This window comes from Bubalus bubalis, chromosome 17, assembly GCF_019923935.1.
Source record: "Bubalus bubalis isolate 160015118507 breed Murrah chromosome 17, NDDB_SH_1, whole genome shotgun sequence".
NCBI lineage: Eukaryota > Metazoa > Chordata > Mammalia > Artiodactyla > Bovidae > Bubalus > Bubalus bubalis.
In genome coordinates, this window is record NC_059173.1 from 42,791,983 (window position 1) to 42,815,665 (window position 23,683).

Sequence of the window (23,683 nt, forward strand, 5' to 3'; positions counted from 1 at the left end):
ACTTTCTGCCATAAGGGTGGTGTCATCTGCATATTTGAGGTTATTGATATTTCTCCCAGCAATCTTGATTCCAGCTTGTGCTTCCTCCAGCCCAGCGTTTCTCATGATGTACTCTGCATATAAGTTAATTTCAATAATGCAGGGGAAATTTTGACTAAAGTCAAGTGGTAGCAGAGGAAATGAAGTACTAATGTACTTTAGATAAAATTTACAAGTTGAAATGGTAAGACTTGTTAAAAAATTGGATATTGTGGGTAAGAGATCAAAGTTCTTCCTTAAACATGTTAAACTTGTAATGACTGTTAGACCTTCAAGTGAAGAAGTAGGAAGATGGAAAGTGCTGGGGAGAGAGAAGTCACGTGTTCAAAGTGGTCATAACAGGCTTCCCAGGTGTCTCAGTGGTAAAGAATCCTCCTACCAAGCAGGAGACCTGGGTTCGATCCCTGGGCTGGGACAATCCCCTGGAGAAGGAAATGGCAATCGACTCCAGTGTTCTTGCCTGAGAAGTCCTATGGAAGAAGAGCCTGGCAGACTACAGTGCATGGGGTCACAAAGAGATGGACACAATTTAGCGAGTAAACCACCACCACCATAGGTCTTTATAAAGTGGTGAGAACATGAAAGAGGTACAGACAAAAGCACAGTGCAGTGGAGGCAAACCTATATTCTGTGAAGGATAGTTTAGAATCTCCGTTCGAATCCTTGTGAAAAGTTAAAATGCAAAACTAAATAGTCCAAGAATTCTTACTCAGGAGCCATGCCATAAATTCAGAACTAGGTGTGTCATATAAGTGGTTAAAAAGTGCAAGAGGTTATTGAGTTCTAAGAAGCAGCATAGGTTTAATAGGAAGACTGTGACTTTGGAGTCATAAATATACTTTGGAATCATAACTTACCATTTGCTAATTGTATGGCCTTGGTCTCTCCAAGTATCAGTTAACTCATTTATGAAGTGGGAATACTAAATAATTTCTTCCATGAAGGATTGTTGAGAATTATGTTTATAAGTTATCCTATCAGATATTATATACCCAAGAAATATAATACTTTATTTTGTTTTTCTTGAACAATTCATCCTAAGAAATTGCCTATAATTTAAATTACAATAAACAGTTCTCTCTCACTTTCATCTCTCTTTCTCTCTCTCTCAAAGCCATCTATGCCTGCTTTCATCAAAAATGGTTAAACCATTTGAGACTCAGTCCATTGTTAACAAAGAACCACTGTCCTAGAACCTACATTAGTAACTTCTATGTAAAAGAACCAACTGAAGTGGAACTAAGAATTCAAACTTCCATACCAGGCTAAAATAAGTAATCAGGAGAACTATGATCATAAATAGAAAATTGGAACAAGGATAGAAATCCAATGTAACAATAAATAGGCCTTTTTATGATGATGAATATAATTTATTTTGGCAAAAGATAGCATAGTTTCTATAAAGAGAAAGCTGCTTTGTGGACTTAACTCTAAGAGGTTATGGTAGGACAGTGGAGATAAGGTCTTCTGGGAGCCAGAGTTCTGTTTTTCAAAGCTTTGCATTCCTATGGCACTTGATTCTTTGCACATAATTATTCAACATAGGCACATAATAATTCTACATAATTATTCTACATATAATAACCATTGACAAAGTGAATTTTTATACATTCTGGCAATGTTTCCTATAGGAGTATGTATTTATGTGAATTAAATTTTGAAAAATAGATTATAACTTGGTCACTTTAGTAATAAAGTCATATTTTTTATCATTATATAAGAATGGTTCTGGATTCTAAAAATATGTAGTAAAATAATTCTTACAAGTAAATACTTGTATGTACAATCAGTTTCTAAAACAAAGTTTCAGTTGAATTGGTGTGTTTAAATTCATCAAAACATGTATTTTTATAAAAATTATTTTTCTAATAGTCAAGATTTCAGTAATTCAGGAGACTAGTATTAGGTTGAATTCTTTTACATTGCTATTTATTTTCCTTTTGTTACTGTTGCCTTGTTCCTTTTTTAATATTTTAATTTTATTGGAGTATAGTTGATTTACAGTGTTGTGTTAGTTTTAGGTGCACCAAAGTGATTCAGTTATACATCTATTCATTCTTTTTTTAATTCTTCTCTTATATAGGTTATCACAGAATATTGAGTAGTGTTCCCCGTGCTATACAGTATGTCTTTGTTGGTTATCTATTTTATATATTGTACTGTGGGCATGTTTATTCCAAAGTTCTGATTTATCCCTTCCCTTCACATTTCCCTGTTGGCAGCCATACGTTTATTTTCAATATCTGTAAGTCTGTTTCTGCTTTGTAAATAAGTTTGTTTGTATCCTTTTAAAACTAGATTCCTCATATGAGTGATAGCCTATGATATTTGTCTTTCTTTGTGTGACTGAGTATGGTAATCTTGAGATCCACCCATGTTGCTGCAAATGGCATTATTTCATTCTTTTTTATGGTTGAGTAATAGTCCATTGTATATATGTACCACATCTCTATCATTCTTCTGTCAGTGGGCATTTAGGTTGCTTCCATGTCTTGGAGAAGGAAATGGCAACCCACTCCAGTACTCTTACCTGGAAAATCCCATGGACGGAGAAGCCTGGTAGGCTACTGTCCATGGGGTCTCAAAGAGTTGGACACGACTGAGCGACTTCACTCACTCATGTCTTGACTATTGTAAATAGTGCTGCAGCGAACGCTGGGATGAGTGTATCCTTTTGGATTTTGGTTTTCACCAGATATATACTCAGGAGTGGGATTGATGGATCATATGGTAGTTATTTATTTTTTTTTTTATGAAACTTCCATACTGTTCTCCTTAGTGGTTATACCAATTTACGTTCCAACCAACAGTGTAGGAGGGTTTCCTATTCTCCTTACCCTTTCCAGCATTTACTGTTTGTGGACTTTTTGTTAATGGCCATTCTGACTAGTATGAGGTGTTACTTCATTGTGGTTTTGATTTGCATCTGATAATTAGTGATGTTGAGTATCTTTTCGTGTGCTTTTGGTCATCTGCCTGTCTTCTTTGGAGAAATGTCTCTTTAGATCTTCTGCCCATTTTTTTGAGTGGGTGTTTTTTTTTTTTTTACATAGAGCTGCATGGGCTCTATGTCGGTCACTTTGTTTACACATATTTTCTCCCAGCCTGTGGGTTGTCTTTTTGTTTTGTTTATGGTTTCCTTTGCTGTGCAAAAGGTTTTGAGTTTAATTAGGCCTCATTTGTTTATTTTCATTACTCTGGGAGATAGATCAAAATTGATATTGCTGGACTTCCCTGGCAGTCCATTGGTTAAGACTCTGTGTTTCCAATGCTTGGGGCACAGGTTCAATCCCTGGTCATGGAACTAAGATTCCACATGCTGTGTGGTGCAGCCAAAAAAAAAAAGATATTGCTGTGATTTATGTCAAAGAGTGTTCTGCCTGTGTTTTCCTCTATGAGGTTTTTGTGTTTTTTAATCTTATGGCCACACCACACAGCATGTAGGACCTTATTTTCCTGACCAGGGATCAAACTTGTACCCCCTGCCTTGGAAGTGCAGATTTTCAATGACTAGACTTCCAGGAAAGCCCACTAAGACTTCTTAGTTTCTGGTCTTACATTTAGGTCTTTAATCCATTTTGAGTTTATTTTTGTGTATGGTGTTAGAGAGTTTTTGAATTTCATTCTTTTACATGTAGCTGTCCAGTTTCACCAGCACCACTTATTGAAGAGACTGTCTTTTCTCCATTGTATATTCTTGCCTCTCTTGTCATAAATTAAATGACCATAGGTGCATGAGTTTATTTCTGGGCTTTCTATCCTATTCCATTGATCTAGATTTCTGTTTTTGTGCCATTACCATATTGTCTTGATTACTGTAGCTTTGCAGTACAGTCTGAAATCAGAGAGTCTGACTCCTCCAGACTCCATTTTTATTTCTCGAGATTGCCTTAGCTTTTCAGGGTCTTTTGTGTTTCCATACAAATTTAAGAGTTTTTTGCTCTGGTTCTATGAAAATTATTATTAGGTTTCAATTAAACCTAAACAAAATTAGTATTAGGTTTCAATTCTTTTATATATATATATGTATATATATATTTTTTTAATGTGAGCTTTAAGCTCTATTGTAATTTTTTTTTCCTAAGAAGGGACAACTGTAAATTTGTTTTTCCTTTTATTGATGTGGTAATTTAACTAAAAATTGACAATATAGAAATATTATTTTCCCATACATATTTTAACACTTTTAAGTTCTGTCAAATAAATAATATGTTCTCCTCTGGATTTTGAAATAGCTCAGTAGTTGAAATTCAATGAAGGTTGTATGTTGTCGAGCAGATACAACTTTTTAAATTTTAGGTGATTAATATGTAGAACAATGTTAGCAGCAATTTAATTTTATCAGTTTATACCATTGTTTTATTAATACTTAGCTATCTGGTCCTTTAAAAGAAAAACATGCATTTTAGCTGCCTATTGTAAATTTGTGTGTATAAAAATGTAAAAACATAAATAATTTTCTCTTTTGTTTTGTGAGGCTAGAAGGTCCAGCTTAAAAAACGTGTCCGACCTTTTTGTGATGGGAGGAGCTCTTGTTTTAGAATCTGCAGCTCTCTTGCACTGGCTAGAGAGGGAGGGTTATGGACCTCTAGGAATGACCGGAATATCCATGGGAGGACACGTAAGCATTTTCATTTCAACTTATATTTAATTGTGGTTATGTTTATAAGATCTATGGAATCAAGCATGGTAATGGATTTATGGCTTGTCCTCTGTGGGCATCTCATAGTAAACCCATGCCAGAGAAAACTGTAGCTTCAAACTATTGCCCTGTCTCCTTACCTGTGGTCTATGAGCACTGAAGAGGGTTGTGAAGTGGGTGGAATGTCTAGAGAATCTAATTATTTACAAATTCACTTTAGGACTTCCCTGGAGGTCCTGTGGTTAAGACTCCATGCTTCCAGTGCAGGGGTGTGGGTTTGATCCCTGGTCAGGGAACTAATGCTGCATGGTATGGCCAAAAGAAAGAAATCACTTTAGGTATAGAATTAATTTTACTTTTGGTGAAAGCAGGAACCAATTTTTTTTAATATTTCTTCTTATTTATTTATTTTACTTAGCTTCTCCAGGTCTTAATTGCAGTACACAGCATCTTATAGTTGCAACATGTGGAATCTAGTTCCCTGAACAGGGATCCAACCCAGGCTCCTGCATTGAGAGTGCAGAGTCCCAGTCACTGGACCACCAGGGAAATCCTGCAGGAACAGATTCTAAACTTTTATTCCAATTATTAAATAATGATTTTTTTGTGGTTTATGGAGATACTGATTTTACTACTTACTTCACAGCTATATTTCAGGTATTAGATTTAATATTTTTTTAAAAGTTGATAATAAAAATTAGCTTTTCAAATCTCAATGATAAATGCCTTATTTTGCTGTTAAATTCCTGAAGATAGCTGATTTGCAAAACACTTTTCGATTATCTCTTCCCTCCATCCCCATACCATTGACCTATTTTATCTTTGCTTTCTAGAGTGTACAGTCTCCTCATTGGTTTCTCCATTTAGTCTTTTCTCTCCTCAATCTTTTCCTTAAGAGTTTTTCCCACACTATAACTAGTGTGGTCTTCCTAAATCTGTTCTCTGCTCTCTCCTGCTTAAAACCTCCTGCCAAAGGTTTTACTATGGAACTGGCACTAGCTGTGCATCCCTCTAGTGCCCCCTCACTCCTTATCACCTAGCCAGGTAGCAGCTTGCCCTTCCGCCTCCAGGTTAGAGCATACTTCCTGTGGGAAGCTCTTCCTGATTCCCAGACCTCACTTCATTTTTCAGTAACATGTACTTATTTCTTTGCACTGTGGCTGTTTGTCTAGCAGTCCATTTTCTCTTGGTTGATTCAGTGAGGGCCAGGAACATGACCCTCTGGCTCATTTCTTGGACATAACAATCATTCAGTATGTTTATATCTATATCTATAGATACATATTTTTTATAAATAATTTGAGTTATAAGATTAAGTTTAAAAACTTACTCAGACTGGAAATAGAACTGCCTTATGATCCAGCAATCCCACTGCTGGGCATACACACTGAGGAAACCAGAAGGGAAAGAGACACGTGTACCCCAATGTTCATCGCAGCACTGTTTATAATAGCCAGGACATGGAAGCAACCTAGATGTCCATCAGCAGATGAATGGATAAGAAAGCTATGGTACATATACACAATGGAGTATTACTCAGCCATTAAAAAGAATACATTTGAATCAGTTCTAATGAGGTGGATGAAACTGGAGCCTATTATACAGAGCGAAGTAAGCCAGAAAGAAAAACACCAATACAGTATACTAATGCATATATATGGAATTTAGAAAGATGGTAACAATAACCCTGTGTACGAGACAGCAAAAGAGACACTGATATATAGAACAGTCTTATGGACTCTGTGGGAGAGGGAGAGGGTGGGAAGATTTGGGAGAATGGCATTGAAACATGTATAATATCATGTATGAAACGAGTCGCCAGTCCAGGTTTGATGCATGATACTGGATGCTTGGGGCTGGTGCACTGGGACAACCCAGAGGGATGATATGGGGAGGGAGGAGGGAGGAGGGTTCAGGATGGGGAACACATGTATACCTGTGGCAGATTCATTTTGATATTTGGCAAAACTAATACAATATTGTAAAGTTTAAAAATAAAATAAAATTTAAAAAAAAATAATAAAAAGAAAAAATAAATAAATAAAATAAAAACTTACTCAAATTCAAAGCAATTACCAAAGGCTGAAACTGATAAAATTCGCTTCAGAAACTCAAATTTGAAACAACTAAAGACACTGAAACTGAAAGGTGGCTAAAGATTTATTTTCCTATCTAATACTGTTTCCATTTTTATCACCTAAGTCAGAGTGTTGTAACTTATAAGCTGGACTGCTACCTATTAACTGGTTTCCCTACCTCAAATCTCACCCTCTCTAATCAATCTTATAAAATACTATTTAGCTTCATTGAATCAATTCTTTGACAATAATGCTACTTTGTTCCGGTCTCTTTATTAATTCCCCATTATCTATGGAACAAAGGAACCTCTGATCTGATCCTGATCAAGCTTTCTAGCCCTACCTGTCTCCCTACTCCTCTGGATACATGTTCCCTATTGACCAGCCTAACTGAAGTATATTGGCTATTTCCCCACCAGACCCTGTATTTTTCACCATCTGCCTTTGATCATACCGTCTTCTTTATATAGAAGACAAGACCCCATCTATCTTTTCCCCTAAAAGATAGCTATTTGATGAAGCCTTCTGTAATTCCTCTAGCCAAAAGTAACATTTCACTTCTCTAAACATACTGCATCATTTTATATCAGTTATATAATCTGCTTTGTCATCCACCAAATTCTTGACACCTTTCAGTCAACCTCAAAAGTCAAATTTTTAGTTACGATCTTGCTCAGCCTGAGCAGGTCACTTAAGTAATGAGTGTGCTTAGCCTACTGCCCAGGATCTACATCCCAGCATGTTTGCTCTATATTTACCCAGTAGAAAGTAGGTTTCTGTGAAGGGTCTTAAAATTTAAAGATACTTAAAATTTCCTAATATACTTTATTGGTTTTTTAGGAGGCAATTATATGTCATTGTTGAGTTTATGATCTGGGGAATTTGGAGAGGTTGCTAGACATTCTCATGAGTGTTTAAGAGACTTTGTGTTCATGTCTTATCTCACCAACTACTATACAAAAAAATTTTTTTAACTGGAAGATAATTACTTTACAATATTGTGATTGCTTCCACCATACATCTAACATGAATCAGCCATAGGTATATATTTGTTCCCTCTCTCTTAAACCTCCCTCCTACCTCCCTCCCCATCTCAGTCCCAAAGTACTTCTTAATATTAAATATTTTTCATTTAATGACTGTGAACTTTAAACTGAATCTCTCTGTGTTATCTTACAGATGGCTTCCTTAGCAGTATCCAACTGGCCTAAGCCCATGCCATTGATTCCATGTCTGTCTTGGTCCACAGCATCTGGGGTCTTCACTACGGTAATTTAATTGCAGTTAATATTTAGATAGCTATATATAATTAAACATAATAGTTTTCAGGGTTCCCAAAATCACCCCCAGGTTTGGTGATTCACTGGAAGGAATCACAGGACTCAATATATAGTCATATTCACAACTAAAACATATTGCAGCAAAAGGATTCACTATAAAATCACCAAGGAAGAAGGCACACAGGGTACAGTCCAGAAGAAACCAAGCATAAGCTTCCAAAGGAGTCTTTCAGAATGTGTTTAATTCCTTCAGCAGTGAGTTATGACAGTAGGTGCAAATTGTTGTCCATCAATGAAACTCACCTGAGCGTTGAAGTCCGGGGTTTATATCAGAGGTCAGAGTTCTTAGGTATTCTCAGCCTCACATACTAAAATTCCAGTGTTTAGTAGAAACAGCATTGTTTGTATCAGCAGTTTAGGCTTAGAGACCCACATCATTTTGGAAGTTTTATATCAGGGTAAAGAATTATTGTTTACTAGTTAAATAGGTCCAACCTTACAAGTAGGCTTGTCCAGAGATAGGAAATCTCAAGCCTGCTTTGTTAATTTTTTTTCTGCACAGTAAGAATAATCAAACTATTGGACAACATGCTTTACAGATGTGATCTGATCTTAATTTAGTTTGTTATTTCAGGGCGTGCTAAGTAAATCAATTAATTGGAGGGAACTAGAAAAGCAGTATTATACACAGACAGTTTATGAAGAAGAAATTATTCACATGCTTGAATACTGTGGAGTAAGTATTTTTAACTTTTGCGTAACATGTGGGGGGGGTGGATTTTGACCATGGTTAATGATTCAGATTTTTTAAAAGAATTGCAGATTTTTTTTAATATATATATTTTTTTTTTTTTTCTTTCTTTCTTTTTTTTTTTTTTTGACCTTGCTGCATGACTTGTGAGACTTTGGTTCCCTGATCAGGGATTGAACCCAGGCCCTCGGCAGTGAGAGCACAGAGTCCTAACCACAATCATCCAAAGCTAATGTATAGCTTACTACGTTTATTAAATGGCCAGTGCATTTGTAATAGGTCAAGAATAGAACTTGACCACCCAGCTCAGCACTTTAGCACCCAAACCAAAAACCTCTTTCATGTGTTCTAATCAAAAGGCCCTCCTCCCTCTACTGTTTAGTTATCATCATCCTGATTTTTATAGTAATTACTTCCTTCTGTCTTTAAGATAATTTTATTGTCCAGATACGCATTCCTAGATACACATCTTTTATTTGATGTGTCTTTTAAGTATCTTTATAAATTCTTCTTCATTCCTTTCTTTTCATTATAATTTATCTGTTGAAGAACCTGGGCTATTTACCTGTAGAGTTTCTCACAGCTGAGATTTTTGTTTGTATTCTCATTTATATTCCTCCATGTTCTTTGTCAAGAGTATAGGGAGCAGGTAATGTCTGGCTGCTCTTTACTGTGGTGTAAGCAGCCATTGATGCTTAATGCCTATGTCTATTACATTGAGAGCTGCAAAATGCTGATACTCTAATTCTGTCCTTTTTTTTTTTCATTTATTAATTTAAATACTTTTATTTTAAAAAGTCACTTCCTTTGCTAATTATTTGGTTGTCTCATAGTTCAATTCATATTGTTATTTAGTTGCTAAGTCCCATCCATCTCTTTTGCAACCCCTGCCAGGCTCCTCTGTCCATGAGCTTTCCCAAGCAAGAACACTGGAGTGGGTTGCCATTTCCTTCTCTAAGGGATTTTCCTGAACCTGGGATGGAACCCAAGTCTCCTGCATTGGCACACAGATTCTCTGCCCCTGAGCCTCAGTTCATATAGGAAAGGCTTAATTCTTTCCCTTAATTTACCAATTTACCAATTCAGGGAAATGAATTGCTTCCTAATTACTCTCCTAAAGTAACCATTCTTTTCATAAATTTTAAAGTTTTGCACATTCAGTTTGAAAGTTACTGATAATCTGGGTGAGTTGGGAGTGGGGGAGGCTGGTGGCACCCACTGCACAGGTTTTGCCCCAGTGTCAGCTGAGGCAGCCATGGTGCTTTGCAAGGAGTGGCGGGGACCACCCCTGATTCTCACACACCCCCACCACGTGAGCCCCAGGCAGAGGGAGGGTCAGCTGAGTGTGGCCTCAGGGGCCGGATGCAGGTGGGATGGCGGTGGGGGCTGAGGAGGGGGTTGGTGAGGAAGGGTGAGTGAGTGAAGGGGAAACACCAGCATGGAGGAAAAGTGCAGATGGCTTCAGGTGCCACGCTGGTCTGGTCTGGAGATCAAACCCAGTCTCGATCCCTTTTGGAAGGAAGAATATTCCTTAAAGAAATAATATTTTATTCCTCCAAGCATGAGCTTGGAATCTGAAATTGAGGTACATGAGAACATAACAGAATTTAAGCCTTATCTCAGAAGTGTATGGTAGAGGGGAAACACCAGCATGGAGGAAAAGTGCAGATGGCCTCAGGTGCCACGCTGGTCTGGTGTGGAGATCAAACCCAGTCTCGATCCCTTTTGGAAGGAAGAATATTCCTTAAAGAAATAATATTTTATTCCTCCAAGCATGAGCTTGGAATCTGAAATTGAGGTACATGAGAACATAACAGAATTTAAGCCTTATCTCAGAAGTGTATGGTAGAGCTAAAGAAGACAACCAACCAACGATCACCTGAAAATGTGACTGGCTAATAATCCCAGGACAAAATTAGAGACTACTCAAGTTTCCCTCCTGGCCCAGACAGTAAAGAACAGGCTTGAAATGTGGGAGACCCAGGTTCGATCCCTGGGTAGGAACAATCCCTTGGAGAAGGAAGTGGCAACCCACTCCAGTATTCTTGCCGGGAGAATTCCATGGACAGAGGACCCTGGTGGGCTACAGTGCATGGGGTTGCAAAGAATCAGACACAATTGAGCAACTAACACTTTCACTTTCACTCAAGCATAAGGCCTCTACAAAGATGTTTGATGTACAGGCCTGGGCTGAGTATGTTGTGGTATAGGCTTGCAAAAGATCCACATGGCTTCCTTACAACAGTTATTTTCGTCCTTACTCCATTGTTTCTGGCAAGTGCAGCACTGGCTTAGAAATTGGCAAGGCTGATTGAGGCCAAGGAAAAATGTCAAGAAAATATTTCAAAAGTTAAAGGACTGAAAAAGGATTGATGGGTAGAAGGGGAGTTTGGGGGAGAATGGATACATATGCATATATAGTTGAGTCCCTTCACTGTTCACCTTGAAGCTATTACAACATTGTTAATAGGCTGCATACCTCAGTGCAAAATAAATGTAAAAAAAAATTCTTCATGAAAAAAGGAAAAAGGAGTGAAGGGATGAACAGGCTCTGTAATCAGAGGAAAATTGTTTGGAAAATTAAGCAGCTTTAGGAAGACCCATTAAAGTTTCTTTTCAGATCTTATGACAGTATTATTTAGTAAACAAAGTCTGAGAACATGGAAGAATCATGTTAGTTCTCACCTGTACTGTATCAACTTTTAGGCTTCATATAGAAGTTTGTTGACAGTTAATGTAAATTTATATTTATTATGCTATTGATTCTTTTTAACTGACTTAGTCATTTGCCATTTTGCAGCTTCTGTATTAAAATGAATACATCCTATGGAGAAAAATGGCTTTAGATTATGAACTCTGTTCAAATAATGGTTTAAAATGGGGTCCTGTTCTAGACAAAGGAGATTAAGAATGTCAAAATCAGAATTGTCCTGAGGTGAAATGCATGCTTAGGCTTAAAAGAGATAGAGTGTATTAATTACATCTTTTATCATTATTACTTATTTCTTGGAAGTGAATCGTTTCTGGCTCCCTCAAAGCAAAATAATATTTATTCAATGAGTACTTATTTTCTGTATTTTTCTCATTTTAGCTTTTGAGATACTTGTAATTACCAGACATTCTGCATTCTTAAAATTTTTCAGGATGGGGAACACATGTACACCCATGGCTGATTCATGTCAATGTATGGCTAAAACCACTACAATATTGTAAAGGCAGTTAGCTCTTTGTCATATAAGTTGTAAATATATTTTCCCAGGCTGTCATTCTTTTCTTTGACTGCTTTTAGTATCTGACAAACTTTATTTTTTCTTAAATTGTAAGTTCTTAAACTTAGTGTGTATTATACTTTGGGGATTTTAATAATTAATATTTTTTCTTGATAATTTTTAATTTGTCTTAGTTCAGCCTAAGAAAAGAATTTGGGGTGACTGAAGTATTACTGCTAGGATGCACTCCTAAGAATTTTAGAAGTTCTGAGGTTAAAACAAATCATGGATTTCAAAACTGTGACAATAAAAACATGACACAAGCAAGATTTCCCTGGCTGTCCGGTGGTTAGGACTCTGCACTTGCACTGCTGGGGGCCCAGACTCAATGCTAGTCTGGGAAGCTAAGGTCCTGCGAGCCTAGTGGTACAGCCAAAACAAACAAAACAAAATGTGTCACAGCCTAAATGATCATCTTTATCATTTAGTAGGAAACATTTAGCAATAAAATACAATTTGTCTTAGTCCTCAGTTAAATTTGGATGCCTTTTTTTCTGTTTTTTTTTTTTTATTATTATGGTAAAATATATACCACATAAAATTTACCACTTAAGCCATTTTTAAATGTACAGTTCATTAGTATTAACCATTTTAACCATTTTTAAGTGTACAGTTCAGTAGTAGTAAGTACATTTACACTGTGTAACCATCACCTCCATCCATCACCACCATTCATCTCCAGAACTTTTTCCTCTTCCTAAACTGAAACTCTGTACCCATTAAACTAAACTCTGTTCATCCTTCTTCCTAGCCCCAGGCAGCCACCATTGTACTTCCTGTCTCTATCAATTTGACTGCTCTAGATTCCTCATAAAAGTGGAATCATACAATATGGTCCTTTTGTGTGTGGCTTATTCATTTAGCAGAATGTCTTCAGAGTTCATCTATGGCGTAGCGTGTGTCCGAATTTCATTCCCTTTTAAGATTGAGTAATAATCTATTATATGGATATATTATATTTTGTTTGTGCATTTATTCCTTGATGGATATATGTGTTTTCTCTTTGTTTTGACAAGGTTGTTACATAAAATCCTATTTTATATTAAATGACATTTTCTTCTCTTTCATATGTTCAGACAGATTCTTTCAAAATGGGACAAGAGTTTGTGAAACGCTTCCCTAGCAGTGCAGACAAGCTAACTAACCTTAATCTGGTTTCTAGAACTTTAAATTTAGATATGACGGACCAAGTTGTGTCCCAAAAACCTGTTGAGTGCCATAAATCTAGTAAAACATCAATCAGTGCCACATCAGAAGGACTCTTGTTACAAGATACCTCTAAGATGGACTGCTTCAATCAAACACTTTCAGCCAACAAAAGTAGTTATACAAGTTGCAGTCCTCAGTCATGCCACCTACTCAGTAAAGAACAAAGAAGAAACAATCTTCAGAAAGAATCTTTAATATTTATGAAAGGAGTTATGGATGAATGTACTCACGTAGCAAATTTCTCAGGTATTAATTTTTATATGAAATTGAGAATATATGCTGATGATAGGTAAAATGTGTGAAATATTTTTAAAGTATGCTATAAGATAATTTCATTTATCATTGGCTCCACAATGTGTTTTCTAAGATAAGTGAGTTATTTAAATGTACATTTAAATTTTATCCATGAAAATCCAAGACCATTTTATTCATTAAAAACATTGGGGTTTGTATCTTCTTTAGAATACTCATCTTACTGTATTAGAGATGAATATTATAATGTTATGGTTTAGTATAGTTTATTTTTTAAAAACTTATTTTGTTTATTTATTTTTCACTCTGTTGGGTCTTCATTGCTATGTGGGCTTTTCTCTAGCCACAGGTAGTGGGGGCTACTCTCCTGGTTGCATGGGCTTCTCATTGCGGTGGCTTCTCGTGCTCAGCTCTGGGGTGCTCGGGCTTCAGTCGTTGCCCCTCCTGGGCTCTAGCGCACAGGCTCAGTAGTTGTGGCACACAGGCTTAGTTTGCTCCACAGCATGTGGGATCTTCTCGGACCAGGGATAGAACCCATGTCTCCTGCACTGGCAGGTGGATTCTTTACCACTGAGCCACCAGGAAAATCCAGTATAGTTGATTTTTAATTTAATGATCAAAAGTTTTAGTTTGGCAAGTATTTTTTGCATACTCACTGCATTGTGTGGCGTATTTTACTTTTCAATATGGTTACCAGTATTTATATATAAAATTCTTAGAGCTTCTTCAAAGTATATATGTTGCATCTTAAAAAATCCTGTGCCTAGTTCCAGTTGACCCAAGCCTCATCATAGTGGTTCAAGCCAAAGAAGATGCCTATATTCCACGAACAGGAGTTCGAAGTCTGCAAGAAATTTGGCCTGGTTGTGAAATCCGATATCTAGAAGGGGGTCATATTAGTGCTTATCTTTTTAAACAAGGACTCTTCAGGTAAGATGATTGGTCTAACTGGTGTCTGGTGTCTGTTACTTGTTTGTTTGGGGGATTTTTTTTTTCTCAATAAATATGAAAAAATTGATATTTGTCTTATAGATTTTAGTCCTCTTATTTCCTTCCTGCTTCTCTCAATTCTCACATTGTGATGCTCTTTCCTATCTTGTCTTATTTTCTTTTCCTTCTAGAGAACTAGGAAATAGCATGTGATAGGCGTGTTTTATTGTGTGGTTTTACTCTCTTCAAATATTAATAACCAGCTATTTTAGAGTGTAGGGAGGAACACTAGGGTTTGTAAAACTTGCTTTGACTCATCGTGAATTTTTCACTCCACTCTGATGTTCTGTCAGAATGACCTGAGCATCCCATGGAATAATCTAGCAGTGTGTTCCAGCAGCCAGTAAATATTGAACCTTAAATGAGAAGTGAAATACTGATTTTATTGTTAATAATCTTGTATGACTCCGTATTTGTTAGAACTTACAAATAAAAGCTTTCCTGCAATGTGGGGGACCTGGGTTCAATCCCTGGGTTGGGAAGATCCCCTGGAGAAGGGAAAGGCTACCTGCTTCAGTATTCTGGCCTGGAGAATTCCATGGACTGTATAGTCCATGGGGTCGCAAAGAGTTGGACACGACTGAGCAACTTTCACTCACTCACTCATAAAAACTTTTATGCTGTTATTCTAGTTTTTTTATATGCCAGTTTTTTTCTACTTCTGTTCGTTTGATTGTAACAGTTATTATTGGAATATTTATCATTAATCAGTTCACATCAAGAGGTTAGACCAGTGCCCTGTGCAGTGTTCCAAAACTGCCAACTGGACAGTCATATCATAGAAGAATTGTGTGTGTGGTATGTTTGACATGTTTTTAGCTCTTTTTTAATCTAAGAAATAATTATCTGTATGTTGTTGCTTATGTAGTTCTATGTAGAGATGTCACCTTCTTGAGGTACAGATTAATTCTTCAAGTCTGTAATGTCCTCAAGAATGTAACACTTTCTTTTTATATAGTATGATCTTTAAAAAAAAAAATACTCGTTTGTAAAGCAGTGAGTTAGTCAGTGAGTGAGCAGACTATTTACCCAACACTCAAGTGACCCTCTGGCACAGCAAAACTAAAACAAAAGCAAACAAAAATTGTGCGTAGGGAGGGTTGCTAGGGTTGCCCAAGAAGAGTCTAAAGTTCTGTTACATGTGAATGCAGGGAACCCACATGCTTGCTTTAGTAAATCGTTATCAAATTTATTTTATTACTCTTGTATGTATAAATGTGGGATTATGGCTGAGAGGCATTAAGAAGAATATATGTAATCAAAGTCAGCTATAAAAACTCCTCAGTGCTCACTTGAAGGCTTCATTTGAGAAAGAAATAAATGTTAGCTATCAGTAAGTGCCAGGTACTAGAGCGATTTCTTCTGGTGTTACTTTTAATATCCCCTTTTATACAGAAACACAGAGAACAAAAAAGATTAAATAACTTGCTCAGGAGGAATAAATACTAAGCTATTTGACTTATACTCCCCACTAGTCACTTTAAAACCTAACGAAGTTTAGATGACATTGGAACAGCAGAACTTTACAAATTCATCCTTATCACTCAGCAGATTTAAAAGTAAAACAAGCCAATCCTTTGTGTGCTCTAAGAATTTGGGTTAAGCTGTTTGGATTGATAGTACAAGTGAGTAAGAGACTATTCAAATGATTTAAAATGCATATGTATACCTTTACTAACCCTTCTCATACCATGTACAGTAGCCCAGATTGCATCCTTGGGCCTCATTTTATATATTTTTGAGCCACACAAGAATGATACAAAACTTTTTCTTTCCAACAAATTGGAAATCACGGTACATAGCAGGTGCCAGTTTTAAAGTTAATCTTAGTATCTTTTTAAGGATGTGGGGAAATGCTTAGTCAAACAAATACAATATAGGATTAATATTAATATGATCTCAATTATTATTTATTTATTAAAATTTTTATTTATTTATTTGGCTATGCCAGGTCTTAGTTGTGGCATGTGGAATCTAGTTCCCTGACCAGGGATCAAACCCTGTCCCGCTTCACTGGGAGCGTGGACACTTAACCACCGGATCACCAGGGAAGTTCCTCAGTTATTATTTAAACTGGGTAAAAATACAGACATGAGCATTAAAAAAAAAAAGCCTGTAGGAAAAGATTAAACATAGATACCTTAGAGTGATGGGATTATGACTTTTTTCCCTTTTTCTGAATTTTATACAATGAAAATGTATTTGACAACAGGAAAAGAGCCAAAATAAGCCTGACAAATAATATCTTATGAACTTGGGCCAGGTCAATTTGACTGTTTATTTCCAATTAAAATATTAAAATACCTAGTGAAGTTAATGTAGGAAACTAAGGCTTTTGAGTTCATTTGCTATATCATAATCTATGAAACAGATTGAATATGACATTTGAAAAGTTATATAGCCAGTTAATTTTCAACAAGTAGAAAGAATAGAAAGAACCAGTTCCTTTTCGTTTTATCATATTTTATTCATATAAATAACATAAATTTCAAGGCACAAAAAAAGTGCTTCTCAGGAAAAGACGGCTTTTATCAACCTTGAGTTTATAAACCATCAGTTTCTGAATCATAAGTTGGAAGCACATTTGAACTTTTCCAGTAGTGGCGAATTACATGGATCCAGACACCGTCACATACCTGTCTGTTTGGATACAGGGTCAGGTTGCAAGCCACAGGGTATTTGGAAATAACTTAGAGTAAAAGCATTGTCTGTCCCCCTTTTTTGCCAATTACTTGAAGTTTTTCTTTCATGTTTAATTTTAGGCGAGCCATCTATGATGCATTTGAACGCTTCCTCCATAAATACGCCAACTAATGGGCTCGCTCTATGTAGCCGGTGGAGCCGTCATGTTTCTCACAAAAGGAGCTTCATCCTTTGATGGTGTGAAGAACAAGCAGACAGCACTATCTACTCTACCTGCTGTCAGCTGAGCCTGGAATTTAGTATTACAAATCAGTCAACTATTATCTTTAAATACATTTGAATAATTGTAAACCAACATTTGGATGAAACAATGTTGAATATTTTGTTAGTTTGTGGGAGTCCCATAAAAATCAATTATCTAGTCTGTTGTTATTTATGAAAACTTTACATTTTTATTATGAATAATTTATTAATTTAAAAGCATTCATAGAAGCCCTTTTGGTTTTTAAAGAACTGCTAAATCAAACTTCGTTTGTAATATGTCAGCCTGTGTTGTACATATTCCCTTACATGGTATTTCTATTATTGACTTGATTTGAGAAACATGTTTCTTCTATGGATCCATAGTGAATTTATAATCCTATTTTCAATACTAATTTTCTGCCATGGATAATTCTGTGTAAAAGCAGTGTTAATGTTAACTTTGAATTCTAAGAAATCCTGATTGCTTTGTATTTAAGTGCTTTTAATAATTGAATGTGAGAATGAAGATAAGATGCATAAGACTTTAAAACTTTGCCAAATATTAGGTTAGAAAAAAAAAATGCCAAACATATTTCCCCTACTTGAAAAGTTTCAATTCATGAAAAATGAAAATGGACACAGACCTATTGCATTACTTGATAACAATTTCTTAACATTTTCTTGTATACATACTTAGAGTTTGCTAAACATCTAACTTTAAGCCAGATACTTAAACAGCTTTGACTTTTTAATTTCAGAAATTAATGGCCACTTAAAAAATTGATTTGTCCCATATACACTTCATTTTATAGAAAAGATATAATAACTAGTAACTTTTTAACCTTTTTAAAAAGAAGTATTATATGGTTACACTTGGTGCTTTCTTTTTATGTTAAACTTCTGAAGCCAAGAGCTAAAATGTTTTTTAAAAGTAGAAGATACTTTGGTTGGAATAAATGTATTTGAGTTGCATTTGTTTGAAGTATGTGTTGTCTGTGGGTTACTTTATTATAAGTAGTCATACTCTATCTAGTAAGGATATTTGAATTATAAGGTGCTTTTGCAGCCTTTTTAAAGGAGATTTTATTTGTCCTTATAATGCCTCCATCACCTTAATTTTTAAAAACTATTTTTAAATGATTAACGTGAAGTCACCAATGGCATACAGTGTTGTAAATTCTGTAAAACTGCTTTGACATAACGAACAAACATGGTTTGGGCTGTAAAATTTTACATGTTTAGATTACAACCTTTATACTGACAGTATGAAATTACTAAAGTTCTCCAACAAAATACTCTTTAAAGATAAACTTGTTGGTTAACTGAAATACAAGTATTTTCTTATGTATTTAGTGAGGTGATTGAATGCTTTCTGAGCAATGGCTTGAGCAAACCCAGTACTTTATTTTTCACATAAATATTTCCTATAAGCAATAATGTACATAATAATGTATGTAACTTTCTATTTGTAAAAGAATAAAATTCATTTAATTTTAATAAACTCTTAGGCATAACTAATTTCTCCTAAATAAATGTGAAAAAAGGTATTTTTAAAAATTTCTTCTCTTAGTCAGATGTTTTAAGAACATATCCACACAACTACCTAAAGAAATGTTGTCTCATTTTTAAGACTGGGTATGTAACTTGCTAGAAATTCATTAGCCCAGAGCTGCAAACTGACAGTCAGTCCAGGCCAGCTTGGCCCACAGTTGTTTTATTCAGTGTGCATAATTCCAAAACTTTTGAATTCAAAAAGTCTTTATATTGGGTATGCAGTCCCCCATTTGCCATAGCCCACCAGACTCCAGGCTCTTACATGAGACTACTTCACTACTTTGTGTTTCCCACTTGGCCCTGAAGACATCTGAGCTTGAGACCTCAGTTTAGATCTGTGGTTTAAAAAAATTTCATGATAAGACTGTAAGTACTGTTAAATTATTTTAGCATATGCATTTTTAGATTGTGTCTTATGAATGTAAATTTTAATGTGGTGCTTTCTTTTGTAAAGATCATTGAATTATTAACTCTGTAACTGAAAATTTTAAATCATTTCCAGATATTTTATATTCACAATAAAAGTCTATTTAAAAAATTACTTGTTATGTTCAAGAGGTTTTCTTCTAAATACAGAACACCCATGTCACATTTGATTAACACGGCCTAATTTGGGACTTCCCTGGCCGTCCAGTGGTTTAAGACTCTGCACTTCCACTGTAGGAGTCATAGGTCCCATCCCTGCCTGGGGAACTAAGATCCCACAAGCTGTGGGGCACAGCTTAAAAAAAAAATCCTTAAAGAACATTCACAATGTAAAATTAAAAGGGACAAGAATTGACACACACCCATAATTATTTTAGTTAAAAAACAGTATAAAAATAAAACTAGCTTAACTGCTGCTCTAAGGAAATGGCAATCTACTCCAGTATTCTTGCCTGGAGAACCCCCATGGACAGAGGAGCCTGTCGAGCTGCAGTCCATGGGGTCGCAAAGAGTTGGACACAACTGAGTGACTAAGCATAGAAGAACTGATCAAAGAGTTAAGTCTGTTTAATGGAATCTGCTCCTAAAAATATTTTAGAAGTGTTATGACTAGATCATGCATTGTCCTGTAGGTTAGGTTAAGGATTTTGGTATTCATGCAAAGCTACAGAAAGCCATGAAGGGTTTTCTTCAGGTGGGGATGAAGTGGGGGAAACGTGAAGTTGGTGGAGATTAAATATATGATTTCATGTGTTTTAAGAAATTCACTCTGGCTTCAATGAAAAGAACAAGGTGTAGGGGGCTGGCAGTCCTTGCAGAGATAAGCTAGAAGGCTATTAAAGTGGCCCAGGTGAAGAATGATTATAGCTAAGATTATGATAGCAGTGGGTGGATACAGAGAGAACTGGATGGATTTCAGATGATGGATTGGTGATGAGTTGGAATGAGGTATAAGCGAGTGGTATAAGGTATAAGCCTTTCAAAGAGAGAACCCTGGAAGAAGACCAATGTGAGGGAAAGCATCTAGAACCTAGTTTGGCATATACAGATTTTTGATGTCTAAAAAATAGTAGGATATATAAATCAGAGACTCAGAGCAGAGAATTGGACAGAAGGGGGAAAAAAAAAGACTTGGAATCACCAGTGTTTATAGGGTAACTGATATTATAGGTATGGTTAAGATTTTGAGGCACGTAGGGAAGAAAAAGGACAACGGTTCTCTTTTTGATCTTAGGAACCCTTTATACATTTAACACGTGAAGGCCCTAGGGAGCTTTCGGTTATGTGGATTACATTTATCAATATTACCACTTTACAAATTGAAACTAAGAAATATTTTAAAATATTGATTAATTTTAAAATAATAAACCAATACATGTTATATTAGATTTCTAGGGTCGCTGTGAAAAATGTAACACAAAATGACTGGCCTTAACCAAAAGAAGAAGGCAATAGCAACCCACTCCAGTATTCTTGCCTAGAAAATCCCATGGGCAGAGGAGCCTGGTAGGCTGCAGTCCATGGGGTCGCTAAGAGTCGGACATGACTGAGCACCTTCACTTTCACTTTTCACTTTCCTGCATTGGAGAAGGACATGGCAACCCACTCCAGTATTCTTGCCTGGAGAATCCCAGGGACAGAGGAGCCTAGTGGGCTGCCGTCTATGGGGTCGCACAGAATCGGACACAACTGAAGCGACTTAGCAGCAGCAGCAGCAACCAACAGAAATTTTCTCGCAGTTCTGGAGGTTAGAAGGCCAAAGTCAAGGTGTCCATAGGTCCTTGCTCCCTCTGAAGTTTACAGTGAAAGATCTGCTACATGCCCTGCTCCTAGCTCCTGATGGTTGAAGACAATTTGTAGCATTCCTTGGCCTGTAGATGCATGATTCCAATCTTTGCCTCCTTCCTCACATGGCATTCTCATTTCTGTATCCAAATTACCCTCTTCTTATAAGGACATCAGTCATTGGATTAGGACCCACTCTAATCCAGTATGATCTAATTTTAACTAGATTACATCTGCAAAAATCTATTTCCTAAGATCATATTCAAGGTACTGGAGGTTAAGACTTGAACTTATCTTGGGACTTCCTTAGTGACCTAATGGTTAAGAATCTGCCTTGTAATGCAAAGGACACAAGATTGATCCCTGGTTGGGGAAGTAATATCCCGCATGTCACAGAGCAGCTGAGCCTGTGTGTCACAAGTAGAGAGTCCATGAAAGTGAAGGTCGCTCAGTTGCGTCTCTTTGGACCCCATGGACTATACATATATATATAGCCCACGAAATTCTCTAGGCCAGAATACTAGAATGGGTACCCTTTGCCTTCTCCAGGGAATCTTTCCAACCCAGGGATTGAACCCAGGTGTCCCACATTGCAGGCAAATTCTTTACCAGCTGAGCCACAAGGGAAACTATGAGAGAGTCCGTGCATCCCAACAAAAGATCTCACATGACACAATGAAGAGCCCACAAGCTGCAACTAAGGCCAGATGCAGTCAAATATTAATAAATACTTTTAAAGACCAGTGCACCCATGAATGTTAACAGTTTTAATAAAAAGTAACTTGTTTTCCAATACCCCAAAAAAATATTTTTAGTGAGTAGTGTAGCATTATTTTAGTCTTGCGAAACTTTTAAATATCTAACTTTAGAGAAGACAGCTGGACTGCCATATCCGCTTCTGCATTTGATCTGTTCTGAAAGGTTAAAAGGGTGTGAATAAAATCTGGTTGGAAGAAGGAAAAGTGTTTTCCTTTTTAGATAATTAAGGATATTCCTCCTTGATACTACACCCAAATACCATAAGTGATAGTTTCTTAAACAATGCAATGTGGTATCTCAAACCATATTAACTTTTCATTCTCTGATTCATTAAAAACTATTGTTTTCTATCCTGGAACAGAAAAAGCACATTAGTGGGAAACTTTCTTAGTTTTGACAAACGAACCACAGTTACGTTAAGATTTTAGGTGTAGATCAATGAAAGTCATTTTGGAAATCTTGCTACTTCCTTTCAGTTCAGTTCAGTTCAGTCGCTCCGTTGTGTCAGGCTCTTTGCGACCCCATGGACCGCAGCATGCCAGGCCTCCCTGTCCCATCACCAACTCCCAAAGTTTACCCAAACTCATGTCCATTAAGTCAGTGATGCCATCCAACCATGTCATCCTATGTCATCCCCTTCTCCTCCTGCCCTCAATCTTTCCCAGCATCAGGGTCTTTTCAAATGAGTCAGCTCTTCACAGCAGGTGGCCAAAGTATTGGAGTTTCAACTTCAACATCAGTCCTTCCAATGAACACTCAGGACTGATCTCCTTTAAGATGGACTGGTTGGATCTCCTTGCAATCCAAGGGACTCTCAAGAGTCTTCTCCAACACCACACTTCAAAAGCATCAATTCTTCGGTGCTCAGCTTTCTTACATCTATACATGACTACTGGAAAAACCATAGCCTTGACTAGACGGACCTTTGTTGGCAAACTAATGGCTCTGCTTTTTAATATGCTATCTAGGTTGGTCATAACTTTCCGTCCAAGCAGTAAACATCTTAATTTCATGGCTACAGTCACCATCTGCAGTGATTTTGGAGCCCCAAAAAGATAAAGTCAGCTACTGTTTCCACTGTTTCCCTATCTATTTGCCATGAAGTGATGGGACCAGATGCCATGATCTTAGTGATCTTTGTGAATGTTGAGTTTTAAGCCAATTTTTTCACTCTCCTCTTTCACTTTCATCAAGAGGTTCTTTAGTTCTTCTTCACTTTCTGCCATAAGGGTGGTGTCATCTGCATATTTGAGGTTATTGATATTTCTCCCGGCAATCTTGATTCCAGCTTGTGCTTCTTCCAGTCCAGTGTTTCTCATAATGTACTCTGCATATAAGTTAAATAAGCAGGGTGACAATATACAGCCTTGACGTACTCCTTTTCCTATTTGGAACCAGTCTGTTGTTCCATGTCCAGTTCTAACTGTTGCTTCCTGACCTGCATACAGGTTTCTCAAGAGGCAGGTCAGGTGGTCTGGTATTCCCATCTCTTGAAGAATTTTCCACAGTTTATTGTGATCCACACAGTCAAAGGCTTTGGTATAGCACTTCTATAAATTTCAAGTTGTTTTACACTTAAAAAGTTTCTTTAAAATGGATGCTCATATTAATACATTTATTAATGTTTTGCAATTTTAAAAATATTTTCACTTATCTTGCTATATCGTAACAAATGAGTTCACAATAATGGCTAGAATTACTATGTTCACTTTAGTGTGTTAGTCTCTCAGTCATGTCTGATTCTTTGTGATCTCATGGACTAT

General features: G+C 36.5%; 1 protein-coding gene, 1 non-coding gene and 1 pseudogene across 2 annotated transcripts in view; all 3 read left to right on the plus strand.

Moving 5' to 3' along the window:
* Positions 1 to 19,491, plus strand: part of ABHD18 (abhydrolase domain containing 18) — a gene marked incomplete in the record, with an annotated part of 37,266 nt that extends 17,775 nt beyond the window's left edge. The window contains 6 exon segments of the mRNA XM_045163165.1: positions 4,522 to 4,660; positions 7,939 to 8,028; positions 8,674 to 8,775; positions 13,136 to 13,514; positions 14,288 to 14,450; positions 17,273 to 19,491. Coding sequence (XP_045019100.1) covers positions 4,522 to 4,660; positions 7,939 to 8,028; positions 8,674 to 8,775; positions 13,136 to 13,514; positions 14,288 to 14,450; positions 17,273 to 17,324 — 925 coding nt within the window.
* Positions 4,724 to 4,857, plus strand: LOC112580060. The gene has a single exon (XR_003104414.3). It is a non-coding gene; the product is annotated as a small nucleolar RNA SNORA42/SNORA80 family (small nucleolar RNA).
* Positions 10,430 to 12,889, plus strand: LOC112579957 (annotated as a pseudogene).
* Positions 19,492 to 23,683: the final 4,192 nt, after the last annotated feature.